Here is a 20,242-nt window from a genome sequence, read left to right as displayed (position 1 = left end):
TGCACCAGCTCAAGAAAATCCTAGCACAAGGGGAGGGCATGCTGTCGGTGCCCCTTCTGCTTTAGGAAGCAGTTCCCTTTTCCATCCTGTTCAGCTGGTCAGGGAACGTCCGTGGCAGCAGCTGCATGCTGCATCAAGGCCCAGAACTCGTCCCTCTGTGATAGATGTGGAAGGGGCAGTATGGGCGGTATGGCTGTGAAAGACAGCTCGCCTGGGCTCGGAGGTATGTGTGCCAGAGATGGAGATAGGGACTGGGGTGATTGGGGCTGCCCGGTGGTAGGAGGTATTCTGGTGTTCTGCCTTGAGATTTTAACACTGTCTCCAGCATGGTCTGCTGGGCCCTCACTATTTCTGCCAGCTCCTGGAAGCGCCCCTCAGCCGAGCTTGGGCGTCTTCGTGGTGACTCAGAGGGGGACTGCCTGTGCCTATGTGGGGAAGGTGAGTAGTACCTGCGCGGTGACCACCTGCTCCCCGGCGATCGTACCCTGAGAGGTGCCTGCACCAGTGGTAGATAAAGGGAGGGTGACCCAGGGGTACGGGGGAGCTCCCGGGTCACAGTAGCGGACAGGGTTCTTTTCGGGTCTTTGTGAATGACCCTGGATCACTGATCTTATTCTCCCTTGACCCGAGGAGAGAGACTGCACGGAGAGCAGTCCAACTCTCCTGCCAGTGCTTTGGCCACATGGTCTGGCCCCAAGCATCTGGCGCAGGTCAAGTGTTCGATCTGCCTGGGATGCTTCACTGCACACTGGTCGCACTGGTGGAAATCAGAGGAGGACCCAGTGGAGCGTATTGACATGGCGCAGGGCAACGTGTCGGTGCCAAGGTCAGAACTAGCGCAGGCAGAGCTTGACTGCCAATCGGTGCCAAGTGTGTCGGCGCCGAGGAAGCACAGTGGGTGCCGAGTTAAAGTTATTTATAAAATATTACAGCTGGTTTAAAATCTGCAACTGCTTCCAGCTGAAAACAAATAAAAAGGTCTTATAATTAAGCACATTATTAGTTCAATTAAGTGTTTACTTAAGTAACTGAGAGCTCAGGTGGAATGAAAACCAGAAGACACAGGGGGTCCCCAAGACCAGGGTTGGGAAGCCCATCCCTACACAATGGCAATAGCTATAGACTCAATGGCCATCCAGTTCCTAGTAGTTCCTAGTAAAAATGGTCAAGTCAGGTCTTAAATTCTTGGTGACTGATTCCATACCTTCACCACTCCAGTCCTGGTTTCTGTCCTGTGTTTAAGCATGGTCTGGGGTTAACTTTGATGTTTTACTAGGCTAAATAGATTCAGTTTCTTCAATCTATCTTCATAAATGAGTTGGGCTGCAGTCCCACCAGTTCACTATACAACCGCCAGCGTGCTGTGGTATAGGCACAGCGGAATGTGGTAAAGCATTGTGGAAGCACAGTAAAGAACTGCATAATATAGGTAAGCATGTTAAAAGCCAGTCTATTTGATCTGGGGGTTTTCCATATCATTCTTCAAAACCACCTTAGACCATATATAATTCAGGTGATCACAATAGTCTCCCTTTAATCTGCCCCCTCCTTGTGACATTGTGACATTTTCTGTCTGAATGTCACTGAACAGGAGGAGAAAGTTCAATATAACTACTTGAAAAGCTCTGCAAAGCAACAGTGCAAAGAATGGTATCAATTGCCAATATGCCCTTCTTGGAAAATAGTCAACACATGCCTGCTGCTCTTTTCTATAGAATTCAAGCCCTCGCATCCAAGGGGTTACTAACATTGATTATATGGGGAAAACAGGTCAAGTAGAGATTTGAATATGTCCTCCAAGTAACACTTATTTTTTTATTTAGACACAAAAAAATGTATTTGATATTTAAGCCTGCTGTTTCAAATAAAAGCTTAGCTGACTCTCATCCTTCACAATAAAAATGTTTAAATGGGAAATAATCTGCTTTACTCAGCATTCACATTGCTCAGAACAGACTGCCACGTTTTCTACCCCATTGCTATGAAACCAATCACTTATTTCTCTTAAAATTATCTTGATTTTATCATTATTTTCTCAGTTGACCTTAATATTATTTTTAAAGAATAAAGGGATGTATTTATTCCCTTAATTTCCATTAATATTCCCTTAAAAAGTGAGTAGCGGGGTTCCAAAAAATATAGTGTTACACATCTCCATGTGTTGCTAAAACTGTTTAAATAATGTACCTGTGATTTTTCTTTTCATTGTAAACATCCTGACAACTTTTTACACTTATAACTTTAAACTCTGTTTCTATCTGTTTTCAAAATGGACGCTCTAGTGCACTGATAGTGTAAGGATTATTGCCCACACTGTCAAACAGGAAGCACAGCAACAACAACCATGATGTGGTACGGAACAGAAACTTCTTATTATTTACTTATTTCACTTTTTGCAGTGATTTAAAAGACATATCTCAAACATGTGCACTACAGCTGACATTTTTAAAAGAGATTTGAAGCAGAGTTTAAATTTATAAGTATAAAAAGTTGTCACAATGTAAACACTGAAAAGAAAAATTACAGGTACATTATTTAAACAGTTGTAGCAACACGTGGGGACGTGTAAAGCTATATTTTTCGGAACCTTGCTACTTTTTAATTTCCATGTGTTTTAATGGGTGTGTACCCCTTCATTTTACCTCCTAACTGTGGGTTTAGGAGGTATTTAAGTTTTTTTTTAGTGGTTTGAATTAGTGGTTTCAGACAGACGGAAGTGCATTTGCAGTTGCAATCCATTAATATATAAATTGTACTTTAGAACATTAATACAAATTCCAAGCAGTTCCTGAACAGTACATTCACAAACAGAGCACCAGACACAGCACCAAAATAGAGGATTTGTTAATTACTATATATATTATATATTCATATATATACTAATTATATATATATATATATATATATATATATATTGTGGCAACGATTTGTCCTATTCAAATTAATAGTCGTTGTACCATTAGTTTGAATGCCTTATTTCCACCCCTTACTTGTGGTTTAAGGAGATTATGAATCCCTTTCATATAGTTTGGTTGTGAAAGAGCACACTAGGAGTTGTACATCCCATTTTGTACCTGCAGTAATTTATTACAGGCTGCTAATAACAACAAGGTTCCCAGGACAAGCTTAACACAGGCTTCTCAGAGACACCCCTAATGCCTCAACAAGGAGAAGAGTGGTGCTGGTGTCCTCTTTTAAATTATAGAGTGATTTTCATTTTCAAAGGCAAATAGATTTTAAGGTTGGCTCAGTTCTTACAAGTTCATGTGGTCCCTGGAACTTCCAACTTCAATCTTGTTATCCTACAGCATTGATGTCAATTGAATACACACATACTCATGCAAATCCTAAATATATTTTCCTATGGAGTTGATACTGAACATTGTGAGGAATTGGTGTTGAAGTAAATGGTGCAAGTGGGTAGTTATGATGGCAGTTGTTTAAACTGAGAAACGTTAAAGATTATAATCGACTCTACAAGGTGTTGGAAGGGTGATCCCCAATTCAATCAGGGAGACAGACAGGTCCTAAAGAAGATATGTCTTGATTGCTCCCCACCATTACTATCCCATTTTATTTTGCCAAAATCCAAGCCCAAAAGTAAATAGCTATTTTCATGTAATAAAAACCAGGAAACTGTTTCTTTCAGTATTTCTAAATTTAGCTATTTGTTGAGTTCAACATTTATGTATCAATTAAACATAAACTGTACACTTGTTATGTCATGTCAGACAATACCAACATACATGCTTTAATTTTAGCTGTATTGTTTCTTCAAACATCAAAGGCTTTTGCATCAGATTTTGTTGTCAGCTGAAACTAAAATGGGTTGTGACATATAATACACATGTAAACTGCTCTCAAGTATAATGCACACCTTGTACTGTGTATAACACACATCCAGTGTATAGCATGCCACAATGCTTCTAAAATTTGCAAAAGGGTGTGTGCTAGACTCTGAAAATGTCAATACTGCTGCTCGTCCGACTGTTACACTCCTCGTGTCATGAACTAGTCAGTCATGGAGGCCATTGTCACACAGGAAACTACGTGACATACAAGGATTGTGGGAAACCTTTGACCTCCAGGCAAAGTCAAGGAACACCAGGCCTATCATTTTTTTTCAACGTTCCCATGGTAACAGAAGCAGTTATCCATTGTGGATTTGTACAGGTACAAACTTGGTTCCTGTTTTTAAGTAAATATATGAAACAGAATTAGTTCATGACCACCCTCAAAAAGCCCTTCTATGGTTTCCCATCTCTCGGTAGAACTGGTGCACCTATATGGATAAACATGTACAGATATTTACAAGGAAATCCTTTCAACAGAAGTAGGTCATGCCCATCGTCTTTGGCTCAGGACAGGACAGATGACTGGGTAAGGTAATGGCTACAGACAGAAAAATGCATATCTTCTTTAGTAATATAAAGATGACGACTTAAAACTCGCTGTATATAAATTTAATGATGCTCCAGTAAGTACGTTTGTACAGAAATATCTAGCATCAAATAACTATTCATATTCGGTGGTCCGCAGTGAATATTTTTCTTACCAGATCAATTTGGAACAGCAGAATGGCAGGCGAATCGTACCGTCGCAAATGACACTGCGATGCTGAGCTGATCCAAGGAAAATAATCCTCAGATATCAGCTCTAGGTTTAACATACTTTCTTTCCAAACACTGTGCTTGTTTTATAACCAGAATACTCCATATGCATAGTCATAGAGTGCTATGGTTATTTCACTCGTGAGGAGAGCCGTAAACAACCCACTTGACCCCTTGGGGGGCTCGTGGCTTTTTCGGCCATCCTCATTCATGGAAAAACTACAGTGTAATACCTACAACACATATTAATTTCAGTCACTGTTGTTTTATTTCCCGTTCTTGGATTGACTTTACAATACAATAGAACAGAATTAAAAAACAACCCTTCAGTGAAACACCCCGAAGCTCAATACATCTTTAGAACATGCCTATAACAGCTTGTTCAACCCCTTCAGGGCTCCTGGGTTTGTGGAATAACTACAGGACTATGAACGGCGCTATCCTCTATATCCCCTGCAAAATAAATCAAATATTAGATACTTACATTTGTCAGTGCCTTTGACAAGGTTTTAAAGATGCTGATAAGATGACTCTTTAAAAGCACACTGTTTCTATCTGACCTCATGGGGCTCCTTTTTGATCTTGTTCAGAAGTTGAAAGAGGGTGTTTCACGCTGTTGCCAACCAGACTGGAGGCTTGTTTCAAATAATGATGCTCAGGGTCACTGCAATGCCCCGGCTGAGGAATATTTTGCAGCAGTCTTTTTATAATCTTTACAAATGTATAAAGCCCCTCATTAGCAGCACACATCTGTGTTATGTTACTTGTAATACACATATACATGTCTAAATAATCAGGATTTGACAGCACTGTTTCTGAAACTAACAACACACTCAATCATAAGCAGTTGCTACAGATTTCCTGTCTCTATTTATATGTTATCACTGCACTAGAGTCTCTTACATTACATAAACAATCTGATGTGCATGTAAGATGTTTTAGTTAATATTTTTATAATAAGACAGCCATTTATTCCAGGAACAAGGGCCCCAGAATGTGGGGGGAAGCTGTCCCGGGAGTACCTCATTGTGTAATTTTGCCAGAAATTGAAAGCCAGTAAGTTAGTGAGTTAGGAAAGGCTGGGTAATTTAAAAACAAAATATTGTCATGTGTGTGAAACAGTCATTTATCGACAGTAGCTGACTTATGTTGGTGAAAAGAACCTAGATAAATCACAATAATTAGTATAATACTCCAAGTATGTTCCATGGGTTGAAAGGTTAACTAAAGTTAGTCATAATTATTCTTGGTTCAAAGATACACTCCTTCTATCCACAGCAGATAATAATGATCATGCTGGGAGATGCTTGTGGCAGATAAGCTAAAAGTTACCAAATCTCCACCTATATACAGTGCCTATAGAAAGTCTACACCCCCCCCCTTGAACTTTTTTCACATTTTGTTGTGTCAGTGCCTCAGAGTTTCATGCACTTAAATGAGGATTTTTTTCCCCCACTTATGTACACATCATACTCCACACTGTTAAGGGGAAAAAAAAGGTTTTATTGAGAAAAAAATTATATAATAAAAATACAAAACTGAAAGATCAGAATTGGATAAGCCCCCCCACCCTGAATTAATACTTGGTGGAATCACCTTTGGCAGCAATTCTCTACCAACTTTGCACACCTAGATTTGACAATATTTGACCATTCTTCTTTATAAAGCTGGTCAAGCTCTGTCAAGTTCCTTGGGGAGCATTGATGGACAGCAATCTTCAAGTCATGCCACAAATTTTCCATTGGGTTTAGGTCAGGGCTCTGATTGGGCCACTCAAGGACATTTACCTTTTTGTTCCTTAGCCACTCCAGCGTAGCTTTGGCTGTGTGCTTTGGGTCGTGTCATGCTGACAGGTGAACTTCCGTCCCAGTTTCAGCTTTCTTGCAGATGGCAGCAGGTTTTCCTCAAGGACTTATCTTGCTCCATTTATTTTCCCTTCTGTCCTGACAAGTGCCCCAGTCCCTGCCAATGAGAAACATCCCCATAACATGATGCTGCCACCACCATGCTTCATAGTAGGGATGATGTTCTTTGGGTGATGCGCTGTGTTGGGTTTGAGCCAAACATAACTCCTTGCATTTAGACCAGAAAGTTCAATTTTAGTTTCATCAGACCACAAAACTTTTTGCCACATGGCTATAGAATCTGTGAAGAGTGTTTTTTTTTCATACTTTAGATGGATTCAAGGTAGGCTTTTTTGAGTAATGGCTTCCTTCTTGCCACCCTACCATACAGGACAGATTTGTGGAGTGCTTGGGATATTGTTGTCATATGCACACTTTGACCAGTCTTGGCCATAAAAGCCTGTAGCTCTTGTAAAGTTGCCATTGGCCTCTTGGTAGCCTCTTTGATCAGTCTCCTTCTTGCTCGGTCATCCAGTTTGGAGAGACAGCCTGATCTAGGCAGGGTCTTGGTGGTGCTATACACCTTCCACTTCTTAATAATCATCTTGACCGTGCTCCAAGGGATATTCAAGGCCTTTCAACAATTTTGTCCTGGAGTTCATTTGAAAGCGCCTTGGTGCTCTTGGTTGAGTCTTTGCTTTGAAACGCACTACCCAACAGAGAGAACCTACAGAAACTGCTGAATTTATCCTGAAATCATGTGAATCACTACAATTTAACACAGGTGGAGGCCACTTAACTTGGTGTGTGATTTTGAAGGCCATTGGGTACACCTGAGCTAATTTAGGATTTCTATTACAAGGGTGGTGGACGCTTATTCAACCAAGCTATTTCAGTTTTTAATTTTAATTAATTTTCTTTAATTAATTGTGGGGTAGTATGTGTGGATAAATGAAAAAGAAAAATATTTAATGCATTTTATTTCCAGGCTATAAGGCAACAAAAAGTGAAAATTTTGAAACAGGGTGTAGACTTTCTATAGGCACTGTATGTCACTTTCATATCCTGGTATATAGTTAAATCATTACTAAAAGAAGATCCTACTCCTTACCTCTCCACACCTGTATGGAAAACCCCTTTACTGACACATGACAACATAATTCTTAACAACCACGCTTGGGTAAAGAAAGGCATCACAGTATAACAGATATAATAGGTGAGCAAGACAAAAAGCTTATTTTTTAATTTATTCATTTTTTTTACAATTTTAAATAATATGCATATAATCTTATGATACAAAAATATTCTCAACTATATAACTTTAACATTCATACATATATAAATGTAAACCCACCACCCAGACCTTCAGTGATAATCATTACATAATAGGAATAGCATGATAAAAAACGTTACACTGTTTTTAGGTCACTGTAGTAAGCCGACAGTAATCTATATCACATTTCTATTTCTTGTAATTCATTTATAAATGGGTCCCACGTTTTAAGGAAGTCATTGCATTTTTATTTCCCTGTCTGGTAGAGCCTCTCCAGCTGTAATACACACAGCATTAAATGTTTCCATTCTATGAAAGTTGGACATTTCTCTCCTTTCCAGTATTTAAGGATTCACTTTCTTAGTACCAAAGAACAATAGCTTAACACAATATTAACATAATTTATATTAGATTGCATCCCACAAGCACCTTCATTTCTCAGAATGTAGCACTGGATATACATAAGCATGCAGGCCCTAGTGTATTTAATGATTTTCACTGCTGGATTCTCTTATTGCCTTTAAAACATTAAGTGCTACAATCCTCAATGGCTACTTATGCGTTTTTGGGTCATTTTTAGCTGGCATCTACCTGTTATTTAAATTCTCTCTTTAACTATATTGTTATGATAACTTTAATTTTATTAAAGTAAAAGTTAAGTAAATGTAATGTATCAAATTACATAGATACAGCTTGTGTTCTGATTTTTTCAAAAGAAAAAATGATTTGGTACTTAATGGGTTAACAACTCTCAAAGACTACAAGAATGTAAGGAAAGTTTGGGAATGAGAAGATGCTTTTGCCTCCTCAAGTCTCGTCTCTTCTTAGCATACCTACAGGATCTAATTTAATCGGACAGGATCTAGTTGTTTTTAAATGTTCCAGTGTTTCAGATCCTACTATGTCACCTGGTAGGCTAGTCCATGCATTTATAACTCTGTGTAAAAAAGTGCTTCCTACCTCCTGTTCTAAACTTCCTTTGCTGAAAATTGTTGATGTGTTAATTTATACTATATATATATATATATATATATATATATATATATATATATATATATATATATATATATATATATATATATGGATTGGGGGCCTTAACTAGACATTGATTGGCTCACTCAAATCTAAAAGTCAATCCATTGTAGTTTCATTGGATGCTGTTAATTGCCTGTTAAACTCCCTAATTACAGAGACGCTTTTTATATTGATGTGTATGTAAATGCAAGTTCTAATGACCCTGACGAACCAATTGGCTGAAACGCGTTGGTTAAACTAATAAAGTTGTTTCCACTAAGTGGTGTGAGTAAATGCTTTGAAAATATGGCCCAATATCTCTTCTTGAGTATAGTTTTTAATTTATGTTGCTTAACATAAACAAAAATATATTTTATATTTCTACCATTTATTTCCTTTGCAAGAACTCCCAGAAGTTTCATGCTTTGGCTCCCCTTCCCTTCCTGTGTTTCAGTGATTCTAGGCACAGGGTTACTGAAACACTGCAAACAGGTGGTATTTTACTGTAGCATGCCAGTATAAAGAGGGCAACACTGTTATTCCATAAAGAGGACAAGTCTTAGGTGTAACTGTTAGGAGTACATTGTTCATTTGTTGACCCAGCTTCATATTTCATTTACATTATGTCCTCCACATTGAATGATGTGGATGAATAGAATCAGCTCTGTTTCCACTATAAGGATGCATGTCCCTGTGATACATGCTGCCCCTATTTTCTATCCTCTTGAGAAGTCTCTCTGACCTCCAGGTACTTGATACTTCCCTTGAGGAAGCTGAAGCTAACTTATTCTTATAAAGCTTTTATTCAGTTAATTTCCATGGCTAAGGCTTGACTTTGGGCCAAATTGTGGACCACATTCAGTGTTTCTACTGTGGTATAGTGGAAGACTTCATGCAATAGGAAGAGGCCACAATCTGTTAATTAGATACACCACGGAATGGAAGACTTTCTTTCAATAAACCAGAGAACTATGGACTCCATTCACAAAGCTTGAACACACAAGTTGTTAAAGAAGCCTGTTTTTATGAATAAAATCAAGTTTGACATTACGGAAACTGTTTTGTACTGTTGTTAGTGAAATGGCCAATAGTCCAGAACTGTTTCACAAATACAAAACCTGATTCATAAAGACAGACTTTTTTAAGTATCTCGAAGCCTTGTGAATAGCTTCAAGGAATGAATGATGAAAATCTCTTATTTCTTCATCTTTAGCCTTCAGTGACAGTTTACCATATTGTTAACGCCCTATGGTGGGTGAGAGTTAGAGTACTGACGCAAATTATGGAAACAACAGATAATTTATAGAACAACTGCACTTTGAGACAGACTACACATTTAAATTATTTTAAAGAGGAGACGATCTATTCAGGGATACCAAGATATTTTGTGAGCAAGCAGTTTGTGTGAGATTATCCAGCAATAAACCCCTAATTCCCAATTTTACGATAGTCTTACAGTCTTTTTGACCGTTTCTTTCTTAATTATTTAATGGACAATCTTTGTCAGCACCCCCTTTTGTTTAGGGGATGCTGAATCTGAATTGTTGCATTGGCTGCCATTAGGCAGTTGGTGCATCAGCCCCCAATTGGCTATTAAATAGGACTGCTTTCCCAGAAACAGGAGAGCATTTTGGATACCATTATACTTGTGAGATGAATTGCTCATTCCCAGGTATTCAGTAAATAAGGGATCTGGGTGAGGAAAAATGATCAATACAATCCCTATAGGCAGTCTCGCTGTAAATCATTTGTTTCCATAATTTGTGTCACTATTGTATTTAAAAAAAGATTCACCTGATGGTTGAAAGACAGACACATACTCACACAAGAAAAAACACTGCCCCACTATTCACAAAGTTCACCCTTACCCACACAAACACACCCAATATATTGTTATGGTTCACTCTGTGTTTAGTGGTTCTGTTTTGTTTTTATTTCCTCAAATTATAAAGAGCCACGTGAACTCGATGTAAACACTGCTAATTAGATCAAATTTCCCAGAACCTAGTTATGAAATCAATGAATCAGTTACTGTGAACTGGACAAACACAAAGAGCTCCATTTAGATTGATGAGGAGGGGAGGGAGACAGTGTTATCTTTTCAGGAACATCAACTTTTTGCTCAAAGGAAGTTATATATATAAAAAGGCTATTGATTTTATTAGCCTGAGATGTGCAATATCTCTGGAATCATCTTACCAACTTCAATTGGAGCCTTCAGAAAAAAAAGACCCACTTCTCTTGCAGTGTCCACAATGAGGTGGTGTTTTTTGTTTTGTTTTTGAGGGGATTGCGGTGGCCATAATAGACTTGAGTCAGATTGCAGCTATTGGTTTCTGTGAAAGGTCTATAAATTGATCACTTCCTAGTCCTGTGTGTTCATTTTCCAGTGGATCTGTGATCACCGTTTTTATTGCGCACCACATCTTTGAATAGGTAAGATTTTTTATGAGCATTTTATTCTTCTTGTCATCTATTCATTGAAAATGGTGTTTTGATGAAGTACTTTAGGGTTCCTTAAGGAAGAGCTAAGGATTCACTAAATAAAAATGTGAATTAAAACTGGAACCAGTTACCTGAAAAATAAATAAAAACTGATTCAAGTAGAAAAATGTTTTGGCCAATACCTTTGCGTTGAAAAAGCACCAGCCAAAATGGTGTCTCCTTGACTTAGTTGCTTATTGTTTTAGTGAGTTTTGAAGTTATGCAGATACATATCTGGATATCTGTGTATCCATTAAGATGATTCAGTGTTAAAATCTGGTGGCAGACTTTTCTTACTCAGTCACAGCAGACCCCAGTTGTCCCTTTCTTAGTCAATCTTTCAAGCATTCTGGTAACTCCTATGTAGCTTTGAAAAAGCCTGTTTAATTTCATGGTTTGGGCTTGCATTCTGATTTATCTACTGCAATCCTTCCCTTCATGTGACTGCTATTGGACAGTCATGATTACAGAACTGTAAGATGTGTTGAGACCCACTGGCTTAAAGACTACATACATACACGATGTGGAGAGGTACTGAGGTACGGAACAGAAAAATTCAGACATATTGATTTTAGCTGGCCCCAGTATGGCATAGGGCAATAATTAAAAAAAAAAAAAACTTTGAATGTGAATTTGAATTTTGATTTTTGATTGTACACCCTCCAATGCCAGATTAATATTTATTTTTTATCCTTCTTCCAGCACTTATTTATAAAATTTATATAGCCGTGTTTCAGAATTTAGGGGGTTAATATTAATTTGTGAAAAAAAAATCCCTTTAGTTTACCCCATGGCACCCACGGTAACATAATTTATTTAAAAAAAAAAAAAAAAAAAAAAAAAAATCTGTTGTTGAAAAAAATACCCCAAAATAGTTTTGAATTTTTTCGCTTTTGTATATTTTGTGTATTTGCGTGTCCTGGCAAGGGTCTGGAATTAAAAAATTACTCACTCTACTGTTTCAAATGTATATTTTTTTATAGCACTTTAAAGACGTGGTAAAAAAAGTCATAAAATGCTTGGCTGTGAGATGACTATGACAAAAACACATGGCTGTAAAGGGGTTAAGGGATACAGTGTTGTTCACTATTTTCAACATTTTAACAAGGTAGCCTACTTACCTGTGAAGAATTTAGCTATTTGTTTTTTCTTGTTTTGCAATAACCGATTCTATAGGAGTTCACCTTATTGTGTTTTGTAGCTGCACCATTTATTTTCTGTCTTTTTGTAAATAATAACCACCCTGTCGTTCCGTACCATCCTGTATACCGGACCTCTGAACCGTTCAGTATTGCAGCCCTTTAGAATTAAAATAATCACATAGGAAAAAGAAGCACATCACATAGCATGAGTATGTATATCTAATGTGGGATACTGTGGCAAAGTGGTTGGTAAGGGGAACAGATGTCGTGGTGATGCGGTGCAGGAGTGATGAACAGACAACAGTGATTCAGTGAAAAAAAAGTGCTTTTATTTGTAATCCAGGTCTGGTGACCGTCAAATAATAAATCCCCGGCTATACACAACTATGTGTAAAGCGCGGGGATAACAAAGCAGGGCGCAGTCCCGAACAAAAACGAATGCACGGTTACCAGTCCTGGGTGAGTGCAGACGTGCTTGTGGTGGGTGAAGACACTGTATTTCGTGACGGTTCCGTGCAGTGGTGATCCGGATTGTGCTGACCTTGGTCGACAGCTCCGGATAGGTGAGTTAACTGTTTGGTGGTGCAAAACGCAGACAATTACAAAACAGAAAAAACCCAAAACATAATACGCTCCTCTCTCGGTCCTTCTCTCTGCTGAGCTTTTACCCAAACGAAGGAAAAGATCAGCGTTACCCTGGCCCCTATATGTAATCCCGCATGATATCTAGGTAAATGGTTGCAGCTGCCTTATTACTTGCAGCTGCCTCTCGTTTACCTTTCAAATCAATACGGTCTTACAACAGAGTCTCGCTTCTTTCCAGGCTGACCCACTTCCCTGACCCGGAAACGAACTGTCAGGCCAGCCCTTCCAGATACTTCTCCTCTCGTTCTTTAGCGCCCTCACAGGTCGGGAGGAAGATTCATCACCAGAACTCATCTTTCCGTCACAGATGCATTTGTGTTATTTCACTTCATTGAAATAACAAATGACATTCCACTTAAATGAAATAACTTGTTTACCAGGACCAGTTTCTAATGTGTCTTTGCTTCCATTCCAATCTAGTGGTGTGCTGCTGAATTTCAGGATGGAGCTGCACTTCGGTACTTCAAACAATACTGCCGACGATCCGTGCTTTTAAATGTCTAAATAATTACAGATTTCTATTGTTGTTTTGATTGGGACACCAATTTTCTTGAGAGTGAATTTAGTCACGAAATGCCAGTTACCGATCTGCCTGCGTATTATTTAAATTCCTGAAGATTATTCCACGTTGTAGCATAGTCTTTTAAAGATCTGCCAAAATAATCCCTGAATTAATTAATTTAATAGAAAAGTATAGATTAAAATATTATTATTTTAAGTTTTCCCGGGCTGTTCTGGGGAGTGAGGGAACGTAATTGGACATTCTAAATCGGGGAGAAAATGAGAGGTAAAATAATTGGCCACCTTGCCTGTTTTATGTGTCTGTTTTCAGAAAATGAGCTGTGGAACTGTCCTGCTCTGTCTGGGGCTGCTCTCTGTGCTTGATGGGGCAGTGTCGACTGCAATCAGACCACAGCCCCCTCACTTTACTCCTCCTCCTCGTGCCCCACCTACTCCTCCACACCGCTTCCCTGGGATGAACTTCACCAAACTCGGCTCCCGCAGCTTCCAGGGCATACCTCCACAGGAGCCCGAGCCAGACTACTCCTACTGTGAGGTCCTAATGGAGGTGCCGGTGCCTCCACCCATCGATAGTGTGCCCTGGTTCTGTCTCTGCGTGCACTACAAAGGAACGGCAGGGCCCAAGGGGGACCAAGGAGACATGGGTCTTCCAGGTACGGCAACCACAGTTCAGAGCTGCCTCATGCAGTGAGCATGTGTAGTCTTCCTCCTAACCGTGTGCGGATTTGTCAGGGAAGGGTTTTATTAGTAAAAACTCTTGCTCACCAAGTCTCTTTGTGACATCACTTAAAACTATCAGCCAATGAATCTCTACTGTACATGAACTATGCCTTCAGCAGGTCAACAATGCTTCTGATTTGTTTGCTGATGCTTTGGGAAAACAAATGCCTACAAAATGTTCTATACTGTAATTACTGTAACAACTACAATTGATGCTGTACATCTTGTACACAAAGTACTGTCAATCATACCTGCGCCTCCTACCACGTTGTACAATCAAGCTTGGTGCGATCAAGACTCCATCGTGTCTAGTGGATTCAGAACACTGTGTGTTTTCTAGGATTTACGTAAGGTTGCTACATATTTTATAGGTGGGACAAAAGATTTTTTTCACTGCAATATTTATTGTAATGCAGTATCATTCAGACATTTCCTGGCCAGATACCTGGCCAGTGCTGCCCCTTCATACCACAGAACCAGTTATAAGGCGACATAGAGTCCAGTAAGTTGTCTGTCACAGGACTCTATGGCATTTTAGCTGATGAAGGACTAATGTCTGAAACGTCCTAAATACTTTTATGTTCATGTTGTACTTAATGTGCATTGCATTCAATCTGTTATACATAGTAACAGTGACTGCTGGATAAACTATCTTGTAGTCCTGCCCACTATATTGGGTAGCACTCCTTAAATGAAACATAGCAATGTCTGTCCTCTTCTGCCTCCTGTATCTTGACAGGCCCTCCAGGAAGTCCTGGGCGTCGAGGATTCACCGGGTTCCGAGGGTCTCGGGGCTTTATCGGACGGCAGGGACTCAAAGGTTTGTGACGAAGCGTTATCATAGAAATAAACTAAACCAGAGGAAGAAGCCACATCTGCACCATGAAACAAGACAGAATTATCTTGTTCCAATATATACCAGGGGCTGCAGCTAGTTTCATCTTCAGTCTACAATCTACAGTCCAGTCTGCAACCAGATAGTTTACAAAGGTCAATGCATGAATCACATTTTTTGTATAACTGCTACCCATAAATTAATTCACCATCCTCCAAGATTTCCCTGACAGAATATATTCACAGTCTTCATGTTCAGCCTACATTTTTTGCGTTCCAGGTTTTTAACCTGCCACTGCTGTCCTTGGCATAGGTAACTTCCTCTATTAGCGCCAGTCAGTCAAGTTCTGTCAGCCCACAATCCTAACTGGAATTTACCCAAATCAATTTAATCTTAATCTGCTACTAATGGAAATGAACAGGTCTGAATTCAAGTCAATTCCAATGTCAGACAGAAACAGCAGCTAAATCAATTATGCTACCTGAGGGTACATATGTAAAGAATCAGAGACTATTTCAGAACATAAAGTGTACAAACAAGAGAAGGGCATTCGGACCATGTAATCTCGCCCGATTCCAAGTAGCTGATTGAACTCAGAACTATGTCAAGTTGGGTCTTAAATGATCCCAGTGATTCTGCCTCAACAACATGACTAGGTAGACCATTCCATACTCTCATCACACTGTAGGTAGACCATTCCATACTCTCACCACACTGTGTGAAGAAGTCCCTTCCTCTGTCTTCAATCCTAATATAAATAAAGATAGATAGCAGACAGATTGTGCTAACACACATATTTGAGTAAATATATAGACTAATTATTGATGAAGTTTGGCATTCAGAAAATGTTCCAAGCCTGTTGTTGTCAATGACTTTCTTTAATTCATAAATTAGCTGCAGAACACTCTTTCTGCTCAGCCATGTCTAGATGGATAGCTGCTTCACTGTTCCCACTGACCTGGGACTTTTCTTTCATTTCTAGGTCAGGAAGGCGAGACTGGGGAGAAGGGAGATCAAGGGAGGAGTGGATGGCGTGGTGCTAAGGGAGACATGGATGTGAAAGGTAAGTCACGTCCTTTACCAGACTGTCCTTCTCAGGGAGGCTACATTCAGTCTCAGGGTTAACACATACTGTTCCATCTAATGGCTAACACACACTCCCTCCTTCCTTTCCCCCAGTGGTATCACCCTTTATTCATCCGAAAATAAAAGCATAAAATAAAAGCAGAAATATTTTGGTCAACATCTTTGTTAATATCTTTACTTGTCCTCTTTCATGGCTCCTACACTGTAATTTTGGACAGGGGTGCAGCATATAGAAAATGCACACACGAAATAAGCATGTGTATGTGTGACAGGGTGCTCACATCACGTGTATATTGCCGCTGACATGCATGACAGAGACATGGAGTTGAAACGCCGGCACCGGAGAACAGGTCATGTAACGTTACTGGCGATGGTAACGCACAGAGAATACATGCAGCAAGCTTTACAAAAGGCAAAAGAAATCGCAGTACAAAAACTACAAATAAAAGGTGCCACACAGGGCGAGCACTAGCCTTACAAACGAGGCGTCCTGCTCCAGGAACCGGCTACACCACGTAACCCTCGCTATACATTACATGAGATCACTAACCCCTAAACCTACCTATTTATGTGCCGCTGTTCATATGACGACTCCTGCTGCTTCTTATGGCCTTGGCCTGGCATTGCCTTCACAAGCACCGCTTGCAGTTTCCCAAGTATACACAGCTCCCATCTGTAGCATGACGTTGCAGTTGCCCAGAGCAATCTCCAACGGATGTTTTTAAACTGACGGACACTCGGTCAAGACACGCCCACCTGCTGATTGAGGACCGGCACAGCCCTTCCCCTCAACCAAGCCTAGCAGGCAGCAAGTACCAATCGAGGGCCCGTCTGTAAACAATAATTTAATCTCACAAATCAACTCCAAAAAGACACACAATAAACCCATTCCCACATGGAAATTACACTAATTCCCACCTGTGCAGGGCAATCGCCCTGCCACAATATGAAACACAGATAAATAGTTAAACAGAAGGATTTTTATTTAAGTATTTAAGTCATTTTAAATGTGATGTTAGCCAAGAGCCATTACAGAAACCAAACTATACATTCAGTTCGGCTGATGTTAGCTTCTGCTTTAAAACAAGCTGTCATGCAAGTTAAGATTGTTTTCCTCTCCTGAGTGTTAACAGACCACGCTTGCATTAAGCGAGCAAGCATAAATGGCCTTTCCCGTTCTAAAATTTCTTATGTTCTTAGCATCTGTGCATTTATTCTGCTGTTAAAAGAGCAGAGGATGTAGCGCTTGTACTTTACTGTTTGAATGTTGGACCCTTTCCTATAATGGTATGAATTAACTTAGATCTGGTTTCAGCAGTTTGATTTACAGGCTTATTGAAGATAGAGGCTGCAAAAGTATTTGTTAAACATCTTGAATACTATATTGTGCTGCATTGCCATTACCCACACTAGTATAGGGACAGAGTATCTTTGGAAATTTGGAATTCGGAAGACAAGTGCTAAATCAGGTGCCTTGTGTTTCCAGGTGACAAGGGCGACCAGGGCAGAGATGGGTTGCCAGGATGGAGTGGCCCCAAGGGAAAGCCCGGGCAGTGCCCTGCCGTGTGCAAGGGAGAGGGCGGACAAGGAGAGCCGGGGCCTGCAGGGCCAGCAGGTGATAAAGGGGAATCAGGCATTGCTGGCCCCCCTGGAGTGCCAGGGCAGAAGGGAGACCTGGGAGAAATAGGTCCCAGAGGGGAGCCGGGACTCAATGGTATGAAAGGGGACCAGGGAGAGCAAGGGGTGTGTGAGTGCACAGATGGGGAGAAGGGAGATCAGGGAGAGAGGGGTCCACCGGGGCCTCAGGGGTTAAAGGGGGAGCCAGGTCCAAAAGGGATTAAGGGGCTCCATGGTCACATGGGTGAGAAGGGAGATATAGGGGAGAGAGGGATACCGGGACCCTGCTCCCCTACTGTTCAGTCTGCATTTTCAGCATCCCTGAGAGACATTTACCCCAGGCCCAACCTGCCAGTGCCTTTCACGGAAGTGAGCTATAATCTTCAAGGCCACTATAACCAACAGTCCGGGATTTACGTGGCGCCAGTAAACGGCACGTATGTCTTCTCCTACCACCTGTGCGCCAACAATAAGGCACTCACAGTGGGCTTATTCCGGGACTACAAGTCCGTTGTCAGAAGCACACAACTTGATGACCTGGGCAAAGTGTCTCAGATGGTGGTGCTCCACCTGAGTGCCGGGGAACGGCTCTGGCTTCAGGTTAAAGACAGCAACACCAACGGGATGTACGTGGGCCCTGAAAGCAGCAGCACCTTTTCTGGCTTCCTGCTGTACCCGGATGCCTGTGACGCTTCTCAGAGCAGAACCTTCCCACTGAACAGTGACTACACTGATTACAGCTGGGGGGACTCCATAAGCGAGCCCACCCCTGGTTCTAGCACCCCCTCACCCTAATGGCACAGCCTTCCTCTCCCCCTTACCCTTCACAGAAACAGGATTCACCCTCCTCCCAACTTGGTTGAATAAAACAGCCAAATACCACTGAAAACAGTTATTGGTCTCTACCAAAGTTACTAATGTATATCTTGTATCTTCTGGGAACTTTTATTGAGAAAGCACATATGGCATGTTTTGGTTTAATCTTTCTCGTTGGCCCTTTTTAAAACCTCAGAATGCTCTGCAGTATCTGAACTGTGGATCCGTCCTGTTTAGAACCCCAGGCACTCCCTTGTTACTTATGGGGCCGGGAGGGGGTGGGATAAGAAGTTGAAGTGAAGAAAGCTTTGGCCCCTTTTCTTCAGCTGAGTAGTTTCTTTTAAGTTCAGCATTCTCTATAGGAAAACTCCAAATTGTGTCTAATTAAAGTGAAGCTTTGTACTTTTGAGCTTTGTAAATTTGAAAAAATAAACGCTATGTCACAACGTTTGAAAAAAAATTCTATCTCTTTAATTTACTATTAAGAGAAGAGTTTTTTTTTCTAATTCTTCTTCAGTGACACCAGTGATAGGAAACAATGGTTAAGGACTGAGAATTAACTTGTGTTTTTTTTTTTTTTGGTACACATCCTTATATAACCCTAGTAGCAGTCTATGTTAAGTAAGCAGTTGTATTCTGTGCTAAGATATAATGCAGGAATGAGTATCGCTCTGCATCATTCTTAAAAGTGTGGTCATTACCAATTTAACAAATCACTTAAGATCTTTTAAACAAATGTAACAAAAAACTACAAAATCTGAATTTTTAAAGAATTGATACCATGGCTTTAACTCAGTCAAACTGAGGATGTGCACATGTTTAAAAAAAGCTGCTACTGCTTCCTGGTTCATAATCACTTCTAGTGATGACCTACAGTAGCCTTGATTTAGTACCAGGAAGCAGCTGGCTTCACTTTGAATCCAGAACTAAACATGATACACTTGGTTTTAGACTTGACGGTTAGGCCTGAGTGTATATGATCTGCATTTAAATTGTTTGGTCGTGAAATGTATTGAGTGTGTTAATATCGTGTTTGCAATAAGCCGATGAGCAATAATGAAATTTTGAGTGAGGGATTTGAAGTGCATTTTTTCAGTACAGACTCTGACTTTATACCTTCAACAGGCTGGTATAAGAAACCACACAAGACACGCAGTGCGAACCTAATTAAAATGACATTTATTTACAAGTAAATGTTTTGTAAGGTTGCTACCTATTTTACAGGAGGCAGAATATTGCTTTGTATTTTTGTGTTTCATTTCTCCAGACTAGAAAATGAAATAAAGTTTTCAAGAAAGCTGTTGGAATCCATGGTGTAACATCCAGTCATCTGCTGGGTGCCTTGTTCTTGTTTCACTAAATGCGCTGCTTTTTTGTTTGAATCTCACTTCCGGCTGGTTTCACAGATACCGGTTAGCTCTAGTCTTGAAACCAGCCGTTTCCGTTTTGTATTTACAATTTGTTTTATACATTTGGAAAGTGGAATATTTGTCTTTGTTAAACTTTGCAGCAACAGAAAAACACTAACATGTTGCTTATGTGAAAATAAGAAATCTGTAAGTCCTACACAAGTGGGTGCACATGACTTAGCAACATATCAAATAATAAAAAAAGACTATATAAAAATCAACACT

The 20,242-nt window shown here is 40.1% G+C and overlaps 1 protein-coding gene across 3 annotated transcripts; it reads left to right on the top strand.

Annotated features, from left to right (window-relative positions):
- Positions 1 to 10,878: 10,878 nt before the first annotated feature.
- LOC121322792 (otolin-1) lies at positions 10,879 to 20,132 on the top strand. 3 transcript variants are annotated; one of them, XM_041263091.1, is made up of 5 exons: positions 10,879 to 11,177; positions 13,845 to 14,187; positions 14,994 to 15,074; positions 16,072 to 16,152; positions 17,662 to 20,132. In XM_041263091.1, exons 2-5 carry the CDS (start codon positions 13,848 to 13,850, stop codon positions 18,585 to 18,587), a joined length of 1,428 nt encoding a protein of 475 aa, XP_041119025.1. In that variant the 5' UTR covers positions 10,879 to 11,177; positions 13,845 to 13,847; the 3' UTR covers positions 18,588 to 20,132. The 3 variants fall into 3 exon arrangements, with proteins under 3 accessions (XP_041119025.1, XP_041119026.1, XP_041119024.1); XM_041263092.1 differs by lacking the exon at positions 10,879 to 11,177 and adding an exon at positions 12,894 to 12,930; XM_041263090.1 differs by lacking the exon at positions 10,879 to 11,177 and adding an exon at positions 13,289 to 13,470.
- Positions 20,133 to 20,242: the final 110 nt, after the last annotated feature.

The sequence above is a fragment of the Polyodon spathula genome, chromosome 11 (assembly GCF_017654505.1).
Source record: "Polyodon spathula isolate WHYD16114869_AA chromosome 11, ASM1765450v1, whole genome shotgun sequence".
Taxonomy (NCBI): domain Eukaryota; kingdom Metazoa; phylum Chordata; class Actinopteri; order Acipenseriformes; family Polyodontidae; genus Polyodon; species Polyodon spathula.
The sequence above is the reverse complement of the archived record's forward strand: the minus strand, read 5'-3'. Positions and strand labels throughout refer to the sequence as shown.

Excerpts from the sequence above, each read along its gene's own strand:
- LOC121322792 (XM_041263091.1), top strand. The coding sequence starts at position 13,848 with ATGAGCTGTGGAACTGTCCTGCTCTGTCTGGGGCTGCTCTCTGTGCTT. Across the intron at positions 15,075-16,071 it reads CGGACGGCAGGGACTCAAAG|GTCAGGAAGGCGAGACTGGG; the intron begins GTTTGTGACGAA and ends TTTCATTTCTAG. Across the intron at positions 16,153-17,661 it reads GGGAGACATGGATGTGAAAG|GTGACAAGGGCGACCAGGGC; the intron begins GTAAGTCACGTC and ends TTGTGTTTCCAG.